Source organism: Micropterus dolomieu, linkage group LG15, assembly GCF_021292245.1.
Source record: "Micropterus dolomieu isolate WLL.071019.BEF.003 ecotype Adirondacks linkage group LG15, ASM2129224v1, whole genome shotgun sequence".
Lineage (NCBI taxonomy): Eukaryota > Metazoa > Chordata > Actinopteri > Centrarchiformes > Centrarchidae > Micropterus > Micropterus dolomieu.
Window position 1 is genome coordinate 13,786,729 of NC_060164.1, and position 25,923 is coordinate 13,812,651.

General features: G+C 39.4%; 1 protein-coding gene across 5 annotated transcripts in view; it reads right to left on the reverse strand.

Annotated features, from left to right (window-relative positions):
* hpse2 (heparanase 2) overlaps positions 1-25,923 on the reverse strand; it is a 57,159-nt gene that overhangs the window by 4,128 nt on the left and 27,108 nt on the right. Inside the window, exons 4-12 of one of the 5 annotated variants that reach the window (XM_046071357.1) lie at positions 21,531-21,704; positions 19,850-20,021; positions 14,925-14,972; positions 7,894-7,987; positions 6,906-7,012; positions 6,546-6,660; positions 3,054-3,199; positions 725-871; positions 565-586 (exon numbers count right to left, since the gene is read on the reverse strand). In XM_046071357.1, the coding sequence (XP_045927313.1) occupies positions 565-586; positions 725-871; positions 3,054-3,199; positions 6,546-6,660; positions 6,906-7,012; positions 7,894-7,987; positions 14,925-14,972; positions 19,850-20,021; positions 21,531-21,704 (1,025 nt within the window). Of the gene's footprint in view, positions 1-167; positions 614-724; positions 872-3,053; positions 3,200-6,545; positions 6,661-6,905; positions 7,013-7,893; positions 7,988-14,924; positions 14,973-19,849; positions 20,022-21,530; positions 21,705-25,923 lie in introns of those variants that run through there. The other 4 variants (XM_046071356.1, XM_046071355.1, XM_046071354.1 and 1 more) reach the window with 4 other exon arrangements.

A 25,923-nucleotide genomic window follows, 5' to 3' on the forward strand; every position in this document is an offset into this window, starting at 1 on the left:
CGTATATAGGTATCGTATAGCACAAAAGACGCACACAACCCCACACACACACACACACACACACACACACACACAGTCCTGAGTCATTAGGCTGTTATTCCAGGATTTGAGGCTTAAAGTCTGAGTCACAATAACAGGCTGTGGGCTAAAAGGAGAGAGGAAGAGACTGAGAGCATAAAGCTTTAATTTTAAGAGACATTTTAAGGCAATATGAATTATATTACCTTGTTACATAGAGCGAAACATACAATTGTGTTATACTTATAATATAATTGTTAGTAGAACAGAATTTAGACTTAAAATGGGATTACTATGAAAGGACATGAAAAGTCATAAAACATCTGTTGTAGGCCATAAAAACAGAATGAGACGGAGGCACAAACACACTGGAACTCTGGGCTCAGTCATTGTTCCCCTTTAAAAGTTTCAGATAATCATAATTACTTTTTAAACCTTCTTCAACCAAGGTTTTCATCATTAGAGGAAAAATCTTTGAAAAAGTTTTTGGCTTGTGTTTGGGAGTGAAAGGCTTGTACAGCTGTTTTGGTAAACTGGGTCTCTCACCAGTGAATTCGTCTTGTTTGATCTGCATGAAGAAATGGAACGGGATACTCTATAAGAAGACCACATTGTTGTTTAGATAGAAAACAATCATTGTATTCCCCCTGTGCATGCATATGTGTGCATGTGTATGAGCCAGAGAGACAGAGGAAGAGATACTAACTTGGCTCTGAGTCCGTCAGTGCCGTAGGGTTGCAGTAGGTACTGATGGACAGTGTTGTTCCGTAACGTCCCTGCCAACTTGATTTTCTTTCGTGACCGATGCAGGTTGATGATGTAGATTGTTATGGACCCCCTCACATAGTTATGACTGGTACCGTAAAGAAAATGATGAACAACATTACATTAATTTCCCTGTACATTAAGGACAATCAGGACACAACAAAAAAAGCAAAAAGAGGCTCCTCTCCACATCTGTTAATAGGAATTCGTTATATATTACATTGCCATGTTGAATACAATTCTCTATAATTAAAGATGACTACAAAGAAGAAAGTCTGTGATACTGTATTTTAATCACATATAGGATAAGAATCAAACCACAACTCTTTGATCTAATCTAGATCAAAAGGCTTGCAGAAAAATAATAAAATAAGATAAAGCCTGCTCAACAATGGAATTCCATTGCTAAGCAGGCGATCATAGCATAAGACATATCATCTATATTTAGTATGAACCATGATAAACCGCATTTCATTTCCGAAGCCTTTATCATCCCTATTAAAGCTATCTGGTGAAAAAGTTTTGCTTCTCTTGTACACTATCCAATATTAAAACCTGTCGCTGTATGGTCCGGGGTCTGATGTAGGGTGTGAACACAACGGGCAACACTTCTTGAGTTACACAAACAACAGTGTTTAAGTCTCTCTCCTGAGAGCAAAGCGCCGGGGACACAACTTGATAGGGATACTGGCCAGAGGTAAATAACTAAGCGAGACAGATAAGATAAACATGATAAAATTTAATAAGGGCCCAGATATGAGGACAAAGACAACACAGCTGTAGTGAATAACACATGTCGGCCTTGGTGTTCAGGGTCAGGGCTGTGCTTTGGCTGAACGGTTTGGTTGACATCTCTCGCAGTTGCCACCCCCAAAATATCTTGTCTCATTTTTGATTCGATGTTTATCTTTCTTCTTTTGAGCCCAGGGTGAGCCATTTATTTCATTAACCCTGCAAGACATCCAATATTCAATACATTTACCAAGAGAAATATAGTATTGTACTATTGATGGGAACGCTGTGTTTCTGACTCTTGTTTCTGAGAAACGTGGACCATGGCCCCGAATGATAAATCAGATGGTTAGATGGAGGGAGAGATAATGTTTTCTCAGGCTCTTTAGGTTCTCAGAGATCCAAACCAGGAACATAAACATGTGTTGATGCCGTTTGATGTTGGAGCATTGCTGGAAAGTGAAAAAAATGCCACGCAAACCACTAAAAGGGGTAAGATGGCAGTGAAAGTCAAATATCTAATATGCAAAGGCTTTTCAAACATCTGATTGCCTGAGCACATTTATAGTCTTTGCTGTCTTACACAGTATAGTGAAACCACTAAGACTTCGACACGTCGTCCACTTAAGGCCTGACTGCGTAAACCACAAAGCGGCAGAAATGCTGGCTTTGGATTCAAGAAGGATTGCTTTAGTGTTTCACTGTCTGATAATTAGTCCAGGGATGATTGGTATGTTGAGTGGTGCTGAGCGGCACCTCATGGCATCGGTTTACTCCCAAATTCACCATACATATCGGGAGTGAGTACACTTGTTGAAAACTATTTCAAATATCTGCGTGCATGTCATCAGGCTGTTATGCAACTCCAGCCCATTTATCGACCATCTATCTGTGCAGCGCTCCACTATTTTTCTAAGAGATGCTCCACCTGTAAACGAGCCTTGTCTAGAGTAAGGCAGTAAGTCTAGCCTGGTGCTGACAGCCTCTGGGTTAAATGATAACCTTGAACAGGCCCTGGTGGTACTCTTTATCTCATCCCGGCACAGACCGCCTTATTGTCCCTCCCCCTCCCCCTCGAATACCCCCTCCAGCCAATCTGAGATGGGATAAAGGCCTCGCACACCTTTCAGCGGCTCTTTGACGGCAGGGAGGCAGAACCCACACATCTGATAAGTGATACCCGTTAAGTTTTATAGGCTCTGAGCTGTGAATGAGCGGGTGTCTGCCGTCTGCTTATTTATGGGATGCCGAATGGGTCGGCAAGGGATTTTGTTCTTCCCCACCAGACATTAAGCCTCAGGTCAACACAGGGAGTAGAAAAAGTTAAAGCCACAGTCTGTTTTCCATCTAAATCTTCAAGAACATTCCCAAAGTATAGCTACACATCAATGAAAGGCTAGAGGATGTGTGCTTTGCCGTCTGTCAGTCTCAAATGAAAAAAAATGACAAGATCACAGTATATAATGATAATATACACTCCTGCTGTGTTTATGTGCAGGTTACAAACTAATCCAAGGTGGTTCAGCTGTAGCACATACTTGTAGTAGCTGGTACAGTGGGCGTAGATGCGTAGCTTGTCTCGTATGACTCGTCCTGGTTGTGGCTTCCTCTGCAGTCCAGCCACCCGCACAGCTAAAACCCTTGGACCGACGAGACGCTTGAAGACCAGAGAGAACCAGTAATCCTGTAAGGGCAACACCATTCGAACACACACACGCAGACAGACATTTGGCATCATTATTGCGATAGTATAGGTTAATTGTATCCTCACAATGCTGAGGACAGGATTTGCTGGGTTGTTGTTTAAAGATACAATGTAAAAGCACGCAGGTGTGGAAATGAAGTTTTAAAGACCTGATCTGACCCACGGGGAAAACTGTTTAAAAGCACTGCTAACTCCACAGTATTTAAAAGTAAAGGTAAATCTTTTTTTTATTGAGACTCTTTATTTACAAGTGTTGGATTCTGGATTCCATTGAAAGGAAATATTGCTAAAATCTCTATTTTGTTTATTCAGCCATGAAATATCCTGGTGATTGTAGAAACAGATTAAGTTTTTCAAACTGTGAGAATCAAGAACGTGCCAGCAAAGCAGCTAGTTTGTGACAGGGTGAGGAAAGTGATATATTCCACAAAATGGCAAATCCAAATGTGTCAGCACTTTGACACCCAACATTTAGCTGGAGCTGATTGTCCCGTGTAACATGTCACATTGTATCTAACAACTGCTGACCCGTTTAGAATTGACAGCTCTTAAATATGACATTTTTACAAAATATTATGCTCCATCATGAATTGCTGTTTTCTGTTATCATTGTTGAGTGGTCCACCATACTGTGTCTCACTCTATAGACTACACAGACTCAACACCTCTCCGAGAGACCCAGAACAACATGTGTTCCTCAGGAAGTTCCCATGCAATCCTGCATATGGCAACATTTAAGGGCTTCTTTTTTCCATGCAGGCTTTAACTTAATTTGCTGCCAAGGCATCGAAGAAGCAGAGCACAGTATGGAACTGTATAGTGTTGGCCACAGGCAAAGGAGTGTGTGGATGAATGTATGGCCAGAACTGTGATCTATGATTAATACACAGTGTATAAAACAAAGAACAGTTATGAGTCTGGAGATTTATTTGTGAAAGATGGCCAAAGCCATGCTATACTCTTAGTTTGGGTTTAAATTTGTAAAAAATGTATACATTTTAAACTACGTCTGTGTTAAAATCACAGACCAGACCAGGAATTGGCGGGACATGATACTGGATTTTTTAGGAAAAATTTCAGCTGAGGTCCTAAATCAGCGGACTGACTGTCTGCCCATTTTCCTATCTAATAGCATGTCTGTCTCCCTGTTTGTTCTGCCCCCAACTATGCTTCTCTGGATAGAATGACAGACGGGCAGAAAGACACTGTAATACCATACAGACCAAAAAATAAAGAGAAAGACAAATGTCAAGGACTCCAGAAAAGTAAAACCATACTCCAGAGACCAATCAAACCTCAGCTGCACAGTTAAGGTAATAAGAGGACAATAACAAGGAGAATAACAATTAACCTTTAGTGTTTAACTAAATAGGGCAAATGAGAATCAGACTGCCGTGATTACTTGTGCCTGTTAATCCCCAAGAATCCAAAGATCAAAGTATGAGGTTGTATTATTGCACTGCATCTAGCGGGAAGCTCAACATTTTAGTGTTTTTAATTAAACCAAGTACATGAAGAAGTTAACAATCTTCCGCAGGCTCTAATTGGGTTTCTCGTAAAATATTAAATAGATAACAGCCATTAAAAGGAACAGAAAACTCGGAAAGGGTAAACATATGTACAATTATCCTATTGCCTCATCTCCCTGCTTTGTGTCTGAGAAATAAATATTTTTTTCTGACTATTTGAGGGCTAGACAACTGTATTGATTCACCAGAAAGTTTCTCTCTCAGAGCATTTGAAGGGCAATTATTTCAGACAGGAGCAATATGCCTTCGCCTACTGCCAGACACTAAGTACTACCATTCTGCTTCTCAAAGCATGAATCTCAGACAAGAACAACCATCATTTTAGTTTAAGGGTTTACAACCTCTGGAGGGAGACAACAGACACATGTAGAGTATGAACAAAACAAAACACGACGAAAAAAGACGACGAGGGGACGATTGGGACAGAAGAGCACGTAAGAAAAAAGAAAAGGCATAAGTGCGGAAAAAGGTGAAGGGGTTGAGTCATTCAGCGGGCAGAAGGCTTGGACTGGATTCCACCAATGTGGGAGTCATCCTATAGGGGAAAGGGCCAAGTCATAAATTTCCAATGCAGAGGACAGGTTGGCCCTGCAGTGAATTCTCTCAGCAGGTAGGCCGTTGCAGCCTTTAGACATCCAGCCATGTTAAAAGCATTGTGATCCTAGCAGGAGACCATCAGTCCCACAAAAATAATGGAGACGAAGAGGGAAGAAAAATAAAGCCATCTCGATTGTTTAATATCCTTTGTTGAAGTGAGGCAGAGGAAAGTGCATGCCTGCCAGAGAGAACTAATGAGGGATTTAGTTGATTTCGAGCCCAATAACATTAAAACAGTATTTTGGGATTGCCAGTAGTTATTCTAGCAGCTTTTTCTGACCAATGCAAGAATAGAAGAATCTTGAATAATAACAAGTGTTTGATTAATGCCTTGATTCCAAAATCTTTCCTTTTCATAGTAGAAACAATGATTTACTGTACACCTCCTTAATGAAAGCCTCTCACCCCTGATCTGCCTCAGCTTAATATAAACCATTTTTTATGAATTAATAAATCTTTTTTAAGAACTTGGCTCATGGCAGCATTTTATCACTCCTTCATACTCCATCATTTCCCCCGAGCAAATGAGATCAGTTTAACACTAAGACAAGAATTAAGTCTCCCTTTTTTTAAAGAAATAAAATACCAAGGAATATCATAATGACTTCAGAAGTATAGATCCTACACATCTGTGTCAAAATTCTTTGCCCCTCATCGACTCAACTTAATACAACAACAGCGTAGTTCAGATGATCAATACAGTGTTGTGGACTAAGCTTCTTGTATTTCTGTCTCTGCACGGTTCAGACCAAACCATGGAGGAACCTGGGATGGGGCAGTTCCATTTCACACAGTGTTGCAGGCTATTTTACTAACATGCCTGTGTATCAGCATCTCAGGTTGCAGATCTCTCAACAGCCGACCTTCCCGCACAGAGAAGCACACAGTTGTGATGGGGGTTGAGGGGAGCAGTGACACTGTCCTGAGGTACTGACAAAAGGCTAAGGTTACATGGCATTTCGCCCCCGCGTCTAACCACTCATCACCAATAAACGCCTTTCATCTCACCTAATAGCTCCCACGGGAAAGAGCGAGAGGTGCCACCGAGGCACTGGGTATGGTACAGAAAAGGTCCAGAGTGTAACAGGACTGCTAAGGTCAGGTGTTCGTTATTATGATGAAGAAGGGTGAATCAAGGCCCTGACAATGCTAACCAATAGCCATTCTAATCCTTGCTGAACTGAAATTGAGATGCTTACAGGTAAAGGGTTAAAGTGCTGGTCCACAAGGTGTGTGTATCCGTAGTCAAAGAATGAGTGACGCAAGACAACATCAATCCCTTGCAAAGCAGCCATACCCAGCGTGTTCACCCACCTGGAATACACATGAACACATAGACACAGAAAGAAAAATACCAGGAATGCAACAGTATATGCTGTTGATTGAGATACATTTTGCCACTAAAATACTAAATGTATTGTATAATCTGTAATACTTTAATATAAAAATTATCTATTGCAGCTGATTCAGTTCATTAATATCACATATAAATGCATCATTATGTACTGAACACACCACAATGGTTTCTCAAGAAGCTACAGTATGATGACAGAACTTACAGAAAGCCAGCAGCGTATGTGTCAGAGAGATTGCTGATGCCTCCTGCCCATGCCGGCCCCAGTCCACCCAGCCACACCTTCTTACCAGGAGTATGTGTCTTCACAACCTGTATCAACAAAAACCACGCTGAAATCAACTTTGTGAAAACTCCATTTGGATTTAACCTCTAGGTCCTTTAAATAAATGCATTATTTTTTATTTAAAAATGGCTATTACAATGGGATCAAACTTTTTTTTATGTGTAAATCAGGTAATTTGTTTAGGTATTGACGAATTATGTTTTGTTGTACTGAATAGTTTTCTGATACTGACTGTATTTTAGTGACCATGCAAGCTGATGGAAAGTCAACAAAGTGGCAACAAAACACTTCAACATATTTAAATAGACACAGAAACATCAAGATTTATTCTTCACTGTACACATACACATTTAAGAAACACAACAACCTGATCCCACTGACTATGGCTGAGTGGTAAAGCACAGGAGAATCCCACCCCCATTACATTTCACTGAAAGTTTTGTTTCTGTGATTGGTTCTTTTTCCCTGAGGCACTTTGGCGCTGTTCATCTCTTACAACTCAGCAAGTCTGCCACAGCAGCTAGTGTTCATAACATGACCTCATGGTGGACACAACCATTTTACCTTAAAGGGTCACTTATGTGGTTTGCACATTTGGCTTTGTCATCACAAAAGCTACCTGAGGGCTGATCTGTAACTTGGCAAACTCAAAACAAATGCAAATATATTTTTTATGATTATCTTCTTATCCTTCCGCAGGCTCATCTGAAAGTCTATATTGACAGAAATGGGGTAAAGTTGTTTAACAGGGAATAGACCTGAGATGTGACCTCTGAAATATACCAGATATTTCATATCTACAGTACAGATCTAGAAGTCACCTACGGTATGAATTGAGCAGCCACACATACATCATATATAAACTGAGATGATTTTAATTCCAGGACTTTGAGGGAAACTTAAGTACCTCAGTGACTTTAGCGATCTGTTCTGTCAGTGTGTCCAACAGACGAGTTTTTAGGAAGTCCTCCACTTTGTTCACTCTGCCATCCATGTAATAACTGTAATGGAAATGTGACATAAGATTCTGTGAGAGAAACACTCTTTACAAAGTGAGCAACAAACATTATTGTTATTACATTACAGATGGTAAAAAATAAACTGAAATATACAAGCTTCGTTGTGATTCTCCATCCATCCATCCACCTGCTTAACCTCTACAGAGTTTGATCTTGTATCACTTAAAATCAAAATGAATACAAATTTCAAGTTAAAATGTGAATTAAAACTATATATCATTTAATGTTATTATATCCTCCTCCATATTGACAGTCATGAAACACCAAAAAGGGCGAATTTAAGCCAAGTTAAAAAAGCTTTATAATCTATTCACCAAACATAATTTCCAATAGTGTCTCCCCACTAATAAGGCACTGTCCATATCCCATGTTATTAATAAATATTGTCCAGTTTCATTAGGTCAACCATGTGCAGTTGAAAATCCTAGTGCCATCTACCTACATCACCTTGGTAAAAAATATCCTATGACATACTCTAATAACATATTACACTGCCAGGTAGGTCAATGACATTTTAACTGTATAACAACAACAACAAAAAGTGAAAAAAAATCACAAATGGAACACAAGCATCAAAGCTGCGGTGGCTCTTTATGGACTACAGCTTTAAAATCCAAGCCACTAAGTAGAATTTCCATTGGCCTCAATACACAATACATCAACCGCTATGATGAACAGGAACCGACATTTTCAATTACAGTTAAGTGTACTGACTTATTAAGATGTGGGATTGCATAAGAGAGGAATTGGAAGCCCTGAGATTTAAGACTGAGACTGAACAACACAGACATCCATCTGTGAAGATACTGTGTGTGTGCGTGTGTGTCGATGTAGACACAGAGAGACGATAATGAGAGATGATGTTAAGAGAGGGTGATGGGAGAAGGATTTATTGGTAGTTAGAGCCAAAGTCCTGAGGAACATCACCCTGTGGGCAGATAGAAAGCGTCTCCAAGAAGAGAGAGGAAAACAAGAAAGCAACAACCACACACTCCAGTTCATGTTTCAGGTGTTATTGAACACATTTAATCCTTTTTTATACTGCAGTAGAAAAAAACCACATTTGATGCGTGAGTCTTAAAATCCAACTATAATTTATGTCTTCAATCAAATGACTCACTCACTCATGATTAGTATAAAACATAAGAAAGTAAGAAAGAAAGTATGAGAACTCAGAGAAGAATACTATCAACAACACTACAACATTAGGACCACACAATACTGTTAAAAAAGATTCCTTGGTTTAGCTATATTACCAAACATTTTCCCAAATCCCCTACATTCAACAGTTAACTGAGAGGAAATTAGGGAGTTTGAAAGTGCTAATAGTGACTAAAACATAATCACACAGTATATGTGTTTTAAGGTTCATTAGCCAACTGATGTTCATGGTCAGGAAAATCCAGATCTTACAGACTCTAAAAGAAAAAATATTATCACTCCAAGTGCTACTCAAACCTTTCAACCTCTCATTCAAAGATAGTTTAAGGCAAAACTCAAACACAATGATTACTGTCTAGTAACTTGGTTGTAACATTTTGATGAAGTGATAGAATGTACCTGCTTCACTAAATATTTGTTATTTACTTTTTTGTAGACAGAAGCAAAATTTGAATGCTAACTTCATGGGTGTAAATACTAAATGCTAAGAATCCAGCCTCGAAGGGCATTCTTTGACTTCACATCACTTGGATCTGCAGAACAACATTATCATCATAATGGTGGAAAATTATGTTTGCACATTTTATAACCCAGTGATGTCATACAAGGGAAACAATACTGACCCATAGTAGACTGTAACCAGGGGTGGAAATTAACACCCGCCAAGTGCCAAATGCGGGTAGATTTTCCGTTTGGTGGCTAAATGTTGGACGGCTTCCTGCCACATTGGCGGGTAAATACCTTTTATATACAGTCTAGGTTTCAGAGATCCCACAATAAACGCAGAAAGAATATCTGCCAATATGCCGCATTTGCTTATTCATACTGAACACATGTTTGTGGCATAATCCCACAAACCTGTGTGTTTTCACATAGTGGTCTGGCTTTACCGCAACCAGAGGCGTAGAAAAAGACCGTTACGTTTCAATACAACACCGGCATAAACCGACATCATTTCGTCTCTGTTACTGCCAATGTTCCCGGCTCAGAGGTGGATCAAATTGGACCCCCTCTCCGGCTCCAGCACAGTGCAATACTCCCGGAAAAAAACGCAGAGTGAAAGTGGCTTTTGTTAGGAATTACCAAAGTTTTACTTGGAGTGTTTTTAACAAGCAACAGGAAAGGTTTCATGTATAAAAGGAAAACTACTCCTGTAGAGGTATTATTTGGGACAAAACCAACCGAATATTTAGCGACGTGAAATGAGAAAAAGTAATTGCTCAATCTTTAAATCCACAGGCATTCACTGGGACTAGTTTTACAGTACCATGGCTAGTAAAATAATAACAAAAACAGATGTAACACCTGTTAATTAGAGATTTGAAAAGACTGTTACTCATTGTGGAGGAGATTTTTCTTCTGGATCTTCTAAAGCAACAAATGTTATCAATAAAAATACCAGATCAGCTCATTTCAGACCGGCTTAAAGCTGCAAATGTTTTGTGCCTTTTTTAAAGAACTACACTGTTTTGTGAATAGTAAGCAGTAGACAAGAAGAACATATAATCATAACAACTGCAGCATCAAAAGATCAACAAAGGTCAAACGTCTATGGAACCTGTTTTGGAAAAGTCTGTAGAACTGACAGATGTGTCAACAAAACTGCTGAGAACAGAGCTGAATATTGTTGTTGAAGCGGTGTTGCAATCTGAGCTTAACCTCGTTGAAATTTTCGTCACAGTGTTGGAAAAGTCCCAAGCTCCTGGCCTCAAACTGTAAACAAAGTACGGATTAAGTCATAGCTTTACACAAATAATTTGGTTATCCTGTCATCTTTCCAGATAGCTCACAATAATTCTTCAGTCCAGATCCCGGGGAAAGACATTCCAGTTCATATATGGAACAATGAAAGACAGTACATATTATCATAGCTATATGGTGCACTATAAATCAGTACTAATGGGAAATTTAGCTATAGTCTATAAAAGCATCTGGTTCTTTACTAAATTAGAGCAGACATCATATAAAGAAATTAATATAAAGATAACAGTTCTAATATTTCGACTAAGATTGGGGGGATCATAGCTTGCTAACAGATCAATTGCTCAAGTCTAAGCTCCTGAAGAAGAACCAAAACCTTTCTCTTTGTTCATCCAAAGTTTGGCATGAGACTTCAGCTGCCACACTGACCAGAATGTAATAAAATGCAAGAATGAACAACACAGTGTCTCTGAATATTTTCAGACAAAGGTCAACTTGGTCAGCTTGTTTTCCACAGCTCTCACTGAGTGCCAGCACCGCAACAAAGACAGCCCACAAACAAAACTATCTACCACTCTATTAACACAGAAATATAGAAGGCTACAGACTAGAGACTAGAAATAGATGTGATCAAATCAGACCGGGCACAGATATAAGCAGTGGTGGAAGAGCAAAAAGGGAAAAACCTACATTTAAAATGTTATATTTATTTACTGTTAAATTATACCAGTATCAAAAGTACTGAAGAGTAATGGTTCTTTTCACATTAATGTTGGGTTAGGTTTTTATAGGACATGTTGCTATTAATTGTTTGACTAGTAAAACTTGCTTCTGCTGTAGTGGAGTATAGTCTACAACAAACAGTTTACTTGTAATAACTTCAAATAGTTGTCAAGTCTCAAGGAAAGGCCATCTGGTGAGCAATGGGGTAGCAAAGTAAGAAGAGGATGTTTTCCTTGATGTGGACCAGCAGGTCATTATCAGATCAATCATTACATAACAGTTGTAGGATATGTGGTTTCCCTCAGGAATGCTATAAGTAAATTTACAGTTCCTCTGTGATTTTCAGACCAGAAAGGAGGAGATCACAAATCTTTAACATCTCTTTTTTCTCCGCTCAGCTATAAATAACCATCACACCATGCTCTCTGGCATGCAGTACCACTGTCAGGAACAAGAACGATGTAGGTAGGTAGGATGTGTCTTCCTGGCCGGATTAAAATGTGTCCCCGTAACTACAAAGAGTAAAACTGATGTGTTTCTGAACAAAGTAAAAAAGTAAAATGCTTCTGATTCCACAGTGTTTAGTACTCATTTTCAAAAGCAAGGGTCATTAAAGTGAACCTTCATCATTTTATTAGTAAAACAAGTTTAGCAGGGGGGTTTGGCTTGCCTTCTTCACACTCAGATGAAAACACCACCATTACCTGCTGTAGGAGCAATTAGGGCGCACATTAAGTGTGTTGCTCAGGGGCATCCAAACAGCAAATCGTAAATTTGTCTCACTTTCCTTGCTCTGATTTTCACAGCTAGAACTGGCAGCCGTCTGGTCAAACTTTTGACTGGCTTAATTCTCTCACCAAGAAGCAGCCCGTTAGGTAAGGCAGAACATGTTCACTACAGTTAAGGTTAGAGGGTATGGGTGTTATAATTAGGTCTTAGATGAAAGACTGTTCACCTAAATTACAAAAACCTTCTTTCTTACTTACTTTTAATGGAATCCAATCACACAGATGATTCTAGTTTTATTTGCCCATGTTTGAGATATCCTTATATGAGATTATGTGTTGCTCACAGCCCCTGAAACAAGAGTCTACAGCCATGCTGCGGCTCTGTGAGGCTGCTGTGGTTAGGCACATTAGTGCTTTGAGCTAAATGCTAACGCCAACTTGCTAATATGCTCACATGGACAATTCTAGCATGCTGATGTTCTGCACTTCACCTTTTTAGTTCAGAATGTTAGCCTGCTAGCATTTGCTAAATAGCAATAAACACAAAGCAGCCAACAGCTGTCATTGGACAAAATAACATTTAGATCTTGTGATGGTCCTGCAATGGACTGGCGATGTGTCCAGGGTGTACCCTGCCTTTCGTTTTTACCCTGCGACCCTGTATGCAGGACAGGCGGTTGGCGATGGATGGATGGATCTTGTGATGTTATAGATAAAATGTAAGCCAAAGTTATGACCATGCATCTTGAGGACATGAATGTCTGTACCAAATCCATCCAGTAACTGTTGGGCCTTTTAATTTAAAATCTCAAATGTCAAACTCATGGTGGTGCTATAGAAGAGAAGTCAAGGGATGAATCCTTACCAATAAAGTGGTTAGGATTCATCCTCTGGGACCCATAAATGTCTGAAAAGTTTCATGGCAATCTATCAAATAGTTTCAGCCTGGACCAAAGAGTTGGACCGACATGCTCTCCAGAAACAATGTCCTGATAATTCATAGAACTCACTGTGAACAGTTTTCACAAGAGCTACTTTCTACTGAACAAACGGTCTCTATGAAAACTGTCAACTGTGTGTTCTGTGGATTATCCAGGGTAATGGGGAGACGAGTTTCTGGCGTGAGATGTCCTGGTTGATTTTTTTTTCATGTGGTGTGAGCACCATAAATGAAATTCTCCCTTGTATTGGCTAGGAGGCAGAAATCTCAGCAACGTATCTCAAAACCAAAGCAAATAAAAACAAAGGAGTCTGTGTGGATATATACCACTAGAGGTAAGTGAGAAAATGTTTTTTCATCATTTGGGTGAACTGAGCCTTTTACTTTCATAAAACATATCTGGGTTAGGAATAAAATGCCCTGAAAAGATACAGAAAAACAGCTGTGTATCCAGACATCCAGGCAAGCACCTTGGAAAAATGGACGCACTCTAGATAAAGTGAAAGAAAACCTAATATTGCAAAAAGATGGAAAGAGAGAGAAGAGGCAGACAGACAGACAGGCCGACAGAAAGATTAAGAGAGAATGACTAGAGATACTGAACATGTTTTGTTGGTGAATCCAAAAATGGATAAGCAGTAACTGAGACAAGATGCAGCAGACGTGAAACTACAGTGTTGTGGAACAAATGTCATAACATAATGCAAACCACATATCAATGTTTCGTGATCTGGAGATACACAAATATTTCACGACATAACCAACACGTTTCATCACCGCAAGCTCCAACAGAACCCCTCTGACCATAAGCCACAGGCAGACATACTCTCTAACAACTCCATACGCTTTTCAAACTAGTCTATAACGAATTCTGCATTTCCTACCTACTAAGCTTGATTCAAAACAACTCAAGCCAGCTGCAGTGGAGTAAAACCTGTGTTGTAGACGTGTTAATGAGTGGTCTCCAGTTTTATTAGTTTGGCTTCTTTTGTAGAGGTCAGAGTTTCTGTCACGCAGTCTGGTTAGACTGGAATCTGGACCTCTAGTGTAAAACGGGCTAATTGACAGAGGGAATGAGCCAGAGCATATGGTTTGATTTTAACAGTGTGGGTGGTGTTTTCCTAAGACTTACTGACAGCCCTGCCTCCTTCCGTTTCATCTAATTTCTCCTAATTAGACCTGACCTTCACCTTAATGACCACTCACTCAGCCACATTGGGCTTGTCTGAGCTTACAGTGCATGTGTCTTTTTGTACACATTTTACATGTGTGTATAGAGATACAGATAAAACATGGGGGGAAAAGATCAAACCACTGATATCTCTGTGTACATTCCTGCAGGATGTGCAATAGATGGCAGGTGTTACTAATTTAACACACACACACACACACACACACACACACACACAATCTTTCTCTCAGGCTCCTTTTCCTGTTGTTCCATTTAAAGGATAAACACGGTTCTCCACATTATGCATCAGTCTCTCTCAGTAACAGTGTTAATAACAGTTCCTACTGGCTACTGCATATATATAATGTGGTGAAAATGGTATAAAACACAACATGGTACGTGCTGTTAGATTGAAGGCTAGTTAAGGGAGTAGTGTACTGTTGGGGCTTTCCATGGACAAAATAATAAAATAGAAAAAAAGGGTAAAATACCTACTGTTGCCACGTAACTGCATCTACAACAGAGCCAGCATTCTTCATGAACCTGAAAGTCACAAAAACAGAGTTATCTTTACCTGACTGACACTTTTTATTCAAACACGAAGACTAATTCAGCCTGGGTCTTATTTTCAGTTGTTGCCGTTAATATTATGATAGCATTTTACCCACCGACTTAACTGCCAAGACCTGGGGATGTGGAAATATTGCAAGCACCTTTAGGGCAGGCTGGTACACAGGGAGTTAATACAGGTTGTCAACATATTCTTGCTTACCCTAAATTATTTAGAAAGTAAAAGCAAGGTGAATTCACCCAAAATGTCAATTTTAACCATCAATTGCACAAAACATTTTAACTATGGTAGGTTCATGATGAACCAGGAAGTGCAAAATCTATCTAGTCGATGTGGAGAAAAACACACAATGACCTTGTGTTTTCCAAAGGCACAATAACTTGAAATGATATTTGATTGAAATGATTGCTTTCAGTTAGTTAAATAAAACTCCAAACATCCCTTAAGCACACAGAGTAGTGTTGTGAACTTAGTCTACCTTTTAATGACACATCCTGTACACAAATACAAACTCAACGCTTACACAGTCCCTCCTGCTGTCTGCCTTCCTCCTCCAAAGTTTATTCATCTGTGTGTGTGTGTGTGTGTGTGTGTGTGTGTGTGTGTGTGTTTCCAAGTCTACCTGACCCATATCACTCCATATTTGGGGGTAACAGCGTGTCAGACATGCACAAATGTGTGTCTCTAAACTTTCACCGCTCTGGCTTGTTTAGTCTGTCCAGCTCTGATATTTGAACTGTTGAGCAGCCCAGTGTCTAATACATCTTATTTCCTGAGAGCAGCAGAGTAGTTGGGCTGTCAAACACAAGAGCCACCCCCTCGTAACAGTGTCAAACACACAAGAATCACCCCGTCGTTAAATGTGTCACCCGTGACCTGTGGATACTCCAGCTCTCTCCTCTTTGTCCTCTCACTCCTCCTCCTCTTCTCACCACCCATCTTCTACATCCTCCCTTTCCACCACTCATCCATCAGTCTGAACTGTACGGTACACATACACACGCTGGTGCACACAAACACACACCTTTTTATTTATGAGCACATTGGAACTGTCAGTACTCAGTGAGATAAACAGCAGTTCCTAATGGTTTCACTGATGTAAGTAGCTCAAGTACAGAGAGGAGGGAGACGCATATCAAATTAGTCTTTCTCCTCTGTCTTCCAACTACCTGTCAGAATGTGTGTGGGACATTGCGACATTAAACTGTTCCAGTATCTGCACATGGACTTGCATACGTGCACACAATTTTAGCACACATTTCGTTATTTAACAAAGCCAGAGCTATATATTCCACCTTCATCACTTCTAATTGTCTTTTTATCTGTGTAAAAAAAAACTCTCCTAAATCTCTGGAGTCAGACTAATAGAGCACTGATAACAGCTTTCTTTCAGCCACCCAGAACAGCAAGAGGTTCGTGGCAAAGTCCAAACTCTATTGGACCTTGCTGTGACACAACAGTATCAATATTGTCATGTAAAGTTGCAATCAGAAATATTCAACCCTCCCACGATTTTAACGATTTATCAATTAAAGATTTTTCAGAGAAAGACTGCATTGGATGACTTTCTGAGTTGAGTGAAACATAAAATCAACGCAGAATATGCATGATGTAGTATCTGTGTGTAACAGTATATTTTGTTAAGATAGCCATGTCACAATTGTTAACTCCCTATATAATATTGCTGTTCTTAAAGCTGTCTGACAGCTTTTATGGTCTAAAATGGAGTTGAAACATAATTAAGTCTTTGGGAACTCTATAATGATCCTGCATTTGCTTCAGCTGTGTTGCATATAAATCCCACTCATGGAGGTGTTCATGGTGAGTTGCAATCATGGGAAAGATAATGGAGCTTCCACAAAAGCTGAGAGAGGAGATTATTTCAACTCACTTGAAGGGCCTTGGGTTTAAGATGATTTCTAAAGAAATTCCAAGAGACAGCATTGGGAGCATTATAAGGAAGTTTAAAACCTATGGAACAGCTACAAACTTGCCTGGCCATTTCATCAAGGGCCCTTAGCACCTTAGTCAGAACAACTAAGAGAAACCCCCGTGTGACTGCAAGACACCTCTACAGGATGACCTGATGATGTCTAGTACAAGTGCTTCAGTGGCAAGATGTGCACTGGACTGATGAAACCAAACTGGAGCTGTTTGGACATATGGACCAGCGGTATGTCTGGCATTCAAAAAGCCAGGCTTATGACCAGAAGAATGCCATCCCCACAGTCAAGCATGGAGGTGGGTCATTGATAATGTGGGGCTGTTTTTCAGTGGCAGGAACTGGCAATCGCGATCCTGTACCTGGCATCATGGATTCCCAGAAATACCAGGGCATTTTAAAGAGGACCGTGATGCCTTCTGTTGAAAAATAAAACCTTGGTGATCATTGGACTTTTTAGCAAGACAATGAACCCAAGCACACCTCCAAGTCAACCAAAGCTTGGTTGAGAAAAAGATCCAGGGACGTCGAGGAGTGTCCTTCTCAGTCATCAGATTTACATCCGACTGAAAATCTTTGGTAGGATTTAAAGAAAGCAGCCCGTCAGCCATCAAACATCACTGAGCTAGATGCTGTAAAATTCCGATCGAGAGGTGTAAGACGCTCGTCAGCACTTACCAAAAACGTTTGTTAGAAGTTATAAAAGCTAAAGATGCACCACAAAGTACTGAAGCTGGGGCTTGAATAATAATAGTAGAATAATAGATTAATAGTTACATCGGTCATTTGAACTTCAAAGTTAAGTCAACTTCTGTTGTCAAAATAACTCAAATATTCATCAATAAGTATTTTTTGCTGAGTTTTTTTTGTCATTTATTGTCATTATCTTTCATCTACATCACTATAATGTATTTTGAGGTAAGGGGGTTGAATATTTTCCGATTGCATTTACCATATATTACACACTGAACATCTGAATGAGGTTTTTAATCTTTAAATATCCTTGTTTTGTAATGGTACAACATTTATACATTTATTCAACATACTATAATGTACTGTGTGTGCAGATATAAGGGCATTATTAAGTGTTTATTAATGTAGAATATTTATCAACAATTAAACTTCTCCTCCACATATTTTATAATATTACAACTGCATTGTACTATATAGTCTGTGTTATTTTTTATACACCAGCCTCCACTTATGGGTGCCCACAGTGGGAGTTAATAAACGCTTATATCTGCTTACAACTAGTGTGTTATAATCCATCCATTAAATGTTTAAATACTGCTTATAAATGCTATATTGGGTGGAGTATTGGGTAGAGTTAATTATGTATTATTTTATCTAAATTCAAGGTTTATCCTACGTATTTTCTTATTTAGGAAAAAGAAAACATCTCTCCATAAAGGTCATGCTTTATTTGGATCGTCCAACACACTGACAGAGTTGTGTATATCCATCTATGTTTGATTTTCAGTCTGTGTTTGTTGTACAGGGCCACTGATGCATCCATTTTGGTCAAGTTTGTTTCTATTTCAACAGACAGAAAAGCTCAGAAAGGCCTAACTTTGTTTTGGAAATGATGAATATGTTTGAGGGATGGTGTCATCTATTTGGTCAATAGAACTGAGAAAGGGGTTTTTTTGTCTAAAAAGAGTTTCAACAAACTAAGACAGTCAGTAACACCCAAAAGTAGCCTGCATACCTACATTCTTGTTTAGAGTTAATATGATCAGGGTAGAATTAGCGTTTGAGTTACATAGAGATGCAGCCAAAAGTCAAATGACATTTGGTAGACTGTCTCTCTACTGTTGATCGTCTATCAGTATTTGACTGTCTCGCGTTTTAAACATTTATGAGTTTTGTATTTCACATGTTATATGACATTTTATTTTCAATGCACCAGGGATACACATTTTTTGAGAACGCATTTGCATTCAGAGTTCATTTTGTGACTCACACGTTAACCTAAACTTCAAGGCAGAAGAGCTTAAGTTGTTTTTTTTAGGATCGTAACAATGGCTTTAATAGTTTGAGCTGTTAACCATTTTCCAAAGGATCTGAGTCAATACCATTCAGACAGCCACTGGTCATGTTTGGAGAATATACTTACACAGACTTTAAACTTTCTTGAAGTGATGAAATTACAAAATGAGTCAGCTTTTTGTTGAAGATACATAATTATGATGTTATAAACTATTAATTAAGTCATTTTGTTGGTGTGTCCATGGGTTTGTGAGTAAATCTGGCATAAGAAACTGTCTAGATAACTCATATAATCGTTTTATGTTGCCAATGTTTGTGTATTGTTTCCTTTTGTGTTTTATTTTCCAAAAAACATAGTTTGTGAATGCAGTTTATATTGGCAGGAGACTTGGCAGGAGACTTGGATCTCAAATCCTTTCAAAGCAAGAACAACAAATTCCCTAATCGCAACTACATTACCATGTGCCAGTAATGCAACTTTGTCAAAGTTGTTACAGAATCAGTACAGCAAGTCAGTTTAACCTCTCTTCAAGTTGGTATTCATATTGATCTGAGTAGATTAATCTGGTTAATCTGAAAACGTATGTACAGTTTCAGGAGGGCACAGGCTGTAGTTGAGAGAGGGCTGTTAGATAAGCCATCAGAGTCAAACTGAAGCTGGTGGACCTTCTGGGTAAAACCAGCAGGTGGGACGTTGTGCAGTCACGTTATCAATCAGATGACACTTTATTTAGGCTGACACGGTATAACTGGAGCTGAGACCCTGAAACCTGCAGAGTGGAAATCCATAAACACTGTGTGTGCATTAAACACAGTAAAGCTCAGTAAAAGACCCAAACCTGCAGCATACTTTCCACTACCTTTCCCCTTTTCCCAGCTGGATAGCCTGTCCAATCAATGTTTTACTTGCTGACTTACCCATCCAGCAGCAGGATGGCGTTCTTTCGGGGTCGTCCTGCATTGGGGCCGTAGAGCTGAGCTCGGTGGTAATAGCGTACAGACTGGAGCAGGGTCCGCAGCTTGGTGTAGTCCTGAGCTAACTGGGTGCTGTTGACCGCGCGACCCACCATGCTGCGGTAGGCATTAGGCTCTGGAAAGAGGAGATGCAGTACACTGAGCCAGAGAGATAGAGTTTATAAAAGCAACAGTGGGGAGGTGGCAGAGAATATTTGTTGTTGTTGTAGTCCGATCTTGCTCTCCTAGAGAGTATCTAACAGCCAGTAGAAAAAGGGATAATTGGGCAATTCGCAGTAATACAGACTGATGGACTCAGTGTCAGGGGAATGGTCCAAGCACTCAGGGTGGCCTTGAAGAATCAGTAAAACAAAGAGCGTGAAGGAGTTAGTTTCCCTAAAAGGAGGAAAACTAAACTTTTGCAGATCCACTGCTGTTTTACTACACTACTGAAGAGCCTTGTGATTATATCTGTACCAGGTTGTGTTTGAGCTGTTAAATAAAAGGTTCAATATGTCTGTTTTGTGTGCACATGTAGCTGTGTGTGTGCTACAGTCCTCAAAACTATAACGGGTATATTATTATCCATTTTCAAAAGGAACACCTTTTCATTCCACATCTACAAATGTGCTCTGTGTCTGCACTGTCTGGGTGATTTACTTGAAAAGCGAACGTCTGCTACAGTTCGAGTCCTCACAAAATTTTTCACATGGACCAATCAGCAGATTTTGCATGGTACTTTTAGGCTTAGGCTAGAATAAAAGTTTCTATTGTGAGCTTTATTAGAGAAAAAAATTGAAATGAAAATATGAAGTGATGTGCAGCAGGGAAACACAGAGCTCTGTGTGCACTGCAGCTCCCCAGGAACACAGATGGTTAGGATGGCATGAGGACTAGCAGTTCCTTTCATCCCTGAAGGAACACTTGCCTTAACCCTTAAACTGCTTAGTCTTTCAATAATGTCTATCAAAGCTGTTACACCAGTAAATTTTAAATGAATGAAACAAAAGTTTAACTGCATTCTCATAGCATAGTTTTAATGGAGAACAACACTTGAATTTTGGACAATAAACAAACATATTTTCTTGGACTAATGAAAAAGTGAAAGTCCTTCACTGAAATGCAGTTCATTATGTATTAGAGGTGGCATGTACAAGTACAAAGTACCAAGTGTTTCTGATAGTAAAGGTTTGCTGGTCTGCAGGAGCAGAGACCAACCACCTCACCAGTTTTAGAAATGGTTAAGTTAGAAAAGGTTGTTGTGTAGTGTTGGAAAAGGGTTTAGAGATGATGTTAGTTTAGTGTTGACATTCAGTTTGGTTAAGTTAAGTCTAAAACAGCCGATCTAAGACTGTGGTCTCTGCTTGTAGCTTGATAATTCTTAATTTTTCTATGCAAGAATCTTTAAAACTGTGTCGAAGTATTTCTTGATTTGTTCTAGGACTAAGTCTTAGCAAATATTATTGAAATTATTCTACTTTTAGTGTGGTGAGACAGTTCCATCAAGTAAAGTTGAGGTACTTCAAAACTGTCCACCAATATCAGCATACTTAAGTACAGTAGCTGAGTAAAAGCACAAACATACTACAGACTGTAGCTTATGGCGTTAATTAGTAGGCAGTATGTGGTGTGTAGCTATACGGACCATTGCCCAGCTCCCAGGAAATGTTGTACTTCTTGCCAGCGCCGTACTTCAGGAGGCTCAGCGTGGAGGAGGTGTTCCAGGAGTTGTCTGGGTTTCTATGCAGCGCGTTCAGCCCCAGGATCAGATGCAGACCAGCACAGTCGGCAAAGTTGTACAGTTTGTCTAAAGACCTGGCTGGGAGAAACCCACAAAGCAGTTGTAACTTTGATTCTTTTTACACACCTGGAATCCCATGACATGATGTGAACATGATGGAGACCATGTGGAACTTGTTGATTTATTGATTCTCATGTCCATGTACGGTAGGGATCCCCATCTATTGTTCTACTAACTAACATACAAAATGGGGTATATTGTTTTATAATGCACTATACAAGTGCTCAATGCTGAGAAAGAGTACAAAAGTCACAAAATGAAAAAGAAAATGTTATTGGGAAAACATTGGGTTTGTCCATTTAAACAATCAAGCTCTTTCCCATGTGACTCTTAAAAAAACGGTGGCTTCTTCTAAATTCTTAAACCTCAGTAAATTGTAACATATACAGATAGCAACACGAGATTACATTTCTGCACAGTTATGTTTATGAAAATGTTAGCGTGTACTGTATTTGGATACACTGTAAGCTGCCACAGGGTTTAATATGTAATCAGTTGTTGTGTGCCAGGTACGGAACTTTGTGTTTGCGCATACGCGTCTATTTGTACACATGATGGCAGAGTTTTGTCTTCAAAAACATACAGTGAGAAACTAGACAGACTGATTTTCCCATCATGGACTCCTGTGGTGATGCGCTCCTCAAAGCAGTGAGCACAGAATCGTTCTGTTCTTCTGCAGCTGACTGCTCACTCACGTTTATGTCTGCTGTCTCCATCAAAACACATTATTCTGGGCAGTAAAGAATGAGGGCCTACAACAGATGTTGGCATATGGTGAGTGTGCCAAAAGTGTTTGTTTATATTCTAATGTGCGACTGCAGGCGGCTCCTGGATACCTCAGGCTTTTGTTTTGAAATTTTATCTGTTTGGAGTCATTCCATTAACGTAAATATTGCCCTGAACTCTGACCCTTATTTCCTAGGTTCAACAGGAAACAGATGAAGACTTTGTGCCTCTCTGGATCTGGCTAGAATTTGCCCTCAACTGTGGGTTTGGCACCAGCTGAGCTTGACAACCGATTGCTCCATCCAATGTGGAATGGAGACAAAAGCAGAGCAGTACAGGGTGCATGTGAGGTTATTCTTCAAACTTGTTGAGCAGTTATGAGCATGCACAAGGTGTGAGATTGTCTAATATTCTAATATTTAATAAATGGATGTGAGAGATACAAATGTCTGGCCTTAAGTCAGAGTCAGAATACATTTGAACACCGAACAATGCTAATGAAGTCACGCTTGAGCTAAAATGTGTTTTCTTCAGCATTTACTGTAAGCCTTTATTTCCAGTAGAGCAGTGGTTATGTATAATCCACAGAGCAAACAGAGAGAACAGAAAGATTACTTGTTGCACCTGGCATTAATTCGCTCTCCAGCAACGGCAGGACAAAGCCTAAAAACAAAAGAAATGCTAGCAGTAACAATGGTTTTATTACATACAGTGCTCTTATGGAGTGTATTTCTCCTGAGTAAACTGTCTGTTCTCCATCTCATTAATAACCACCAATAACGTTATTATCATAACTGCTATTATCATAACTTCTTCCCTCTGTGGTTAAACCAGAGTGGTGTCTGTTTTCAGGAGCAGAGTTGAGAGCAACAGGACAGAGAAAGTAGCGCCAGATGTGGCTGCCAGGATGAGTGATTCCAGGCCTTTCCTCACCTGAGATCTGAGCAGCAGGCGACCAGCCCTGCTTCAAGACACAGCTAGCAGCCCTGCACACACATCATAAAGGCATCATGAGATGCATCATGCTGCTAAAAATATAGTTTCTCTGCTGGCAGGCCTAAGAGCCGCATGTACGATCAAATAAATGTCTATGTGTTTATGTGTCAGTTTTGCTCCTGGGATTTTGATTCTGTTGATTCTATTTAACCAGCCGCAAATAAACTCATGGCTTTGTAATTTAAAGGTATGTCCAATGGTAAAGTGAGAAAACTAAATGTTTTGTAAGGCAGAGAGTTTAATATTTTACACTCCTGTTTTAGTTGTTGCTTAAATACTTTCAAACTTTGGACAAAATCCTCACAATAACACTATAGTTTGGAATTCTTTTTTCGTTTCCTTAAATATTTATATTCTTCCAGCACTCCTATGAGTGCATGTAGGGAGGAAGTGGATCGGAAGGTAAATAATTGAATTGATATGTTAATATCAATTAAATTAACAGCTTTAAAATACATGTTACAATACAATACACGTTGTTATATGTAGTAGAAGAAGCAGAAACGATCATCATTTTCAGTTATTATTAAATCAAAATAAATCATACACGTTCTCTGGTTTCAGCTTCTCACATAGAAGTATTCAATTTACAACAATAAATTGAATATCTTTTTTGGACTTCTGGTCAGACAAGACATTTAAACATGTCACTTTGGGCGCTGCGAAGTTGTGATAGGATTTTTTAGTTAAAATAATTAAACAACTGATCGAAAACAAATTATCTGCAGATAACTTGATGAAATAAAAGTAATGATCAGATGTAGCCCGTAGTAGTCCACCATTATAATTGGGTATTTACCTATTATTAAGAGGAGCTGGTACATATTTTAGCTAAGCTACAGTTAGCCATGACTTTCTTATAATCTGGTTAAACAAGAAAAACAATAGCACAATTCCCTGAGAACAGGCTCTCATTTGAATGGTGGTTAATCCTCAGTTAGCCTGCTGGTGAGCAGTTACTACAGTTTCTGCTTCGGTTGCACAAACCAACAACAGCTACTAGCCGCAGGAGGAAGTATAACATTACCGGCCAACATAACCGAGCTCTCGTTTATAGCCCGACAAGAGCAGGGCATCATATGCTTTCTTCCAAAGAGAAAAGGATGCTGGGTAGATCCACCCTCCTGGTGTCAGGAAATCTACAGATCACTAAGGCCAAACATGAAAGAGCTCCAATACAGACACTAAAAAGCCCTGAAGCTACAAATCTGTGATCTCAGTCAGACGAAAGTAATGACATTACCAAGACACATACCGTATGTGTGTCTGTGTGTGTGCCTTCTTACAGCTCAGTATCACATCTGTGTAATGCTGAAGAGGAGAAATGTAGCACGATTCAATATAAAATGGAGATAAATGGTGAATTTAGGTTAGAATAGCAGCACGCATTGTTTTTGGAGAATACCTCTCCCAAATGGGAACAATCCAGATGATCTACTGTTTAACAAACAGACAGACAATCAATCAAGCTAACATGAAATTGCAGTTACTTCTGTTAGAAGTGTCAAACAAGTAGCAAGCTGTGCGTATCCTAATGACAGTGAATAATGTCTTTGATTCACCATCATTATTCAGTTTGCTGTTTTTAAGAATGACAGTTTCTTATGTTGTAATATGGTTCAAAATGAGACTCATAATTCTCAGTAACACATAACACAACAAAGGCCTATCTAAGAGGTCAGACTTTACTGTACTCACTCAGTTACAAACTTCTCTTTCATCTTACAAACAGTCCAGCCAGAAACGAGCGGAACAGACCCAGAAAGCTGCGTGTGCACGCATGTGTGTGTTATGTGCCTGTGTGTGGGCGTGCCTTTGTGTGTTTGTGTGTAGCGGAAAGAGTGGGGTCTGGATATTGTCAAGCTGTCTATCTGATAGAAAAGCCAGTTCTGTGAAGCAGAGCGGCCCAGCAGCATCAGTCAGTGCTATGCCTCATTTCTGCAGCTCTGCATATTACACACAGGTCTATGTACACTGGGCCTGGATGCACTCACACAAACAGTGTTTGCTGGTTTATATACCACCCACATGAACCAGACACCCATCTGAAGTTTCCAATGAAATAACACTTTTCTGCACCTTTGGTGAGTTACTGTCAGCTGACAAGACAGTTGTATTTTTACATTAAATCATGATATGTTTTACTTTGAAGCTACAATAATCACTTTCATTATATCATTTATCTTCACTAAATAAGGAAATGCATAATGCTGTTACTTGTTATGACAGAGACCTGCTCTGGGGACCGTTGAAAAGTCTTCAGATTGACAAACGGCTTCACTTAATGAAGTTACGAAAAGCAGGTTGGACAAACAGAAGAGGAAGAAACATTTTAAAATTATTACAGACAAAAAACTACAGAACGGTGCCTTTCATGTCTATTGCTGTGTTATGAATCATCCAGTAATAAAAATAGTAACAAAAATGCAGGGAGTTTAACAGACAAGGCTAGGGACCTGGCAACAAACTGCATCAGTCTACTAACATGTAACAAATATAGCCAAAAGACGGCGAA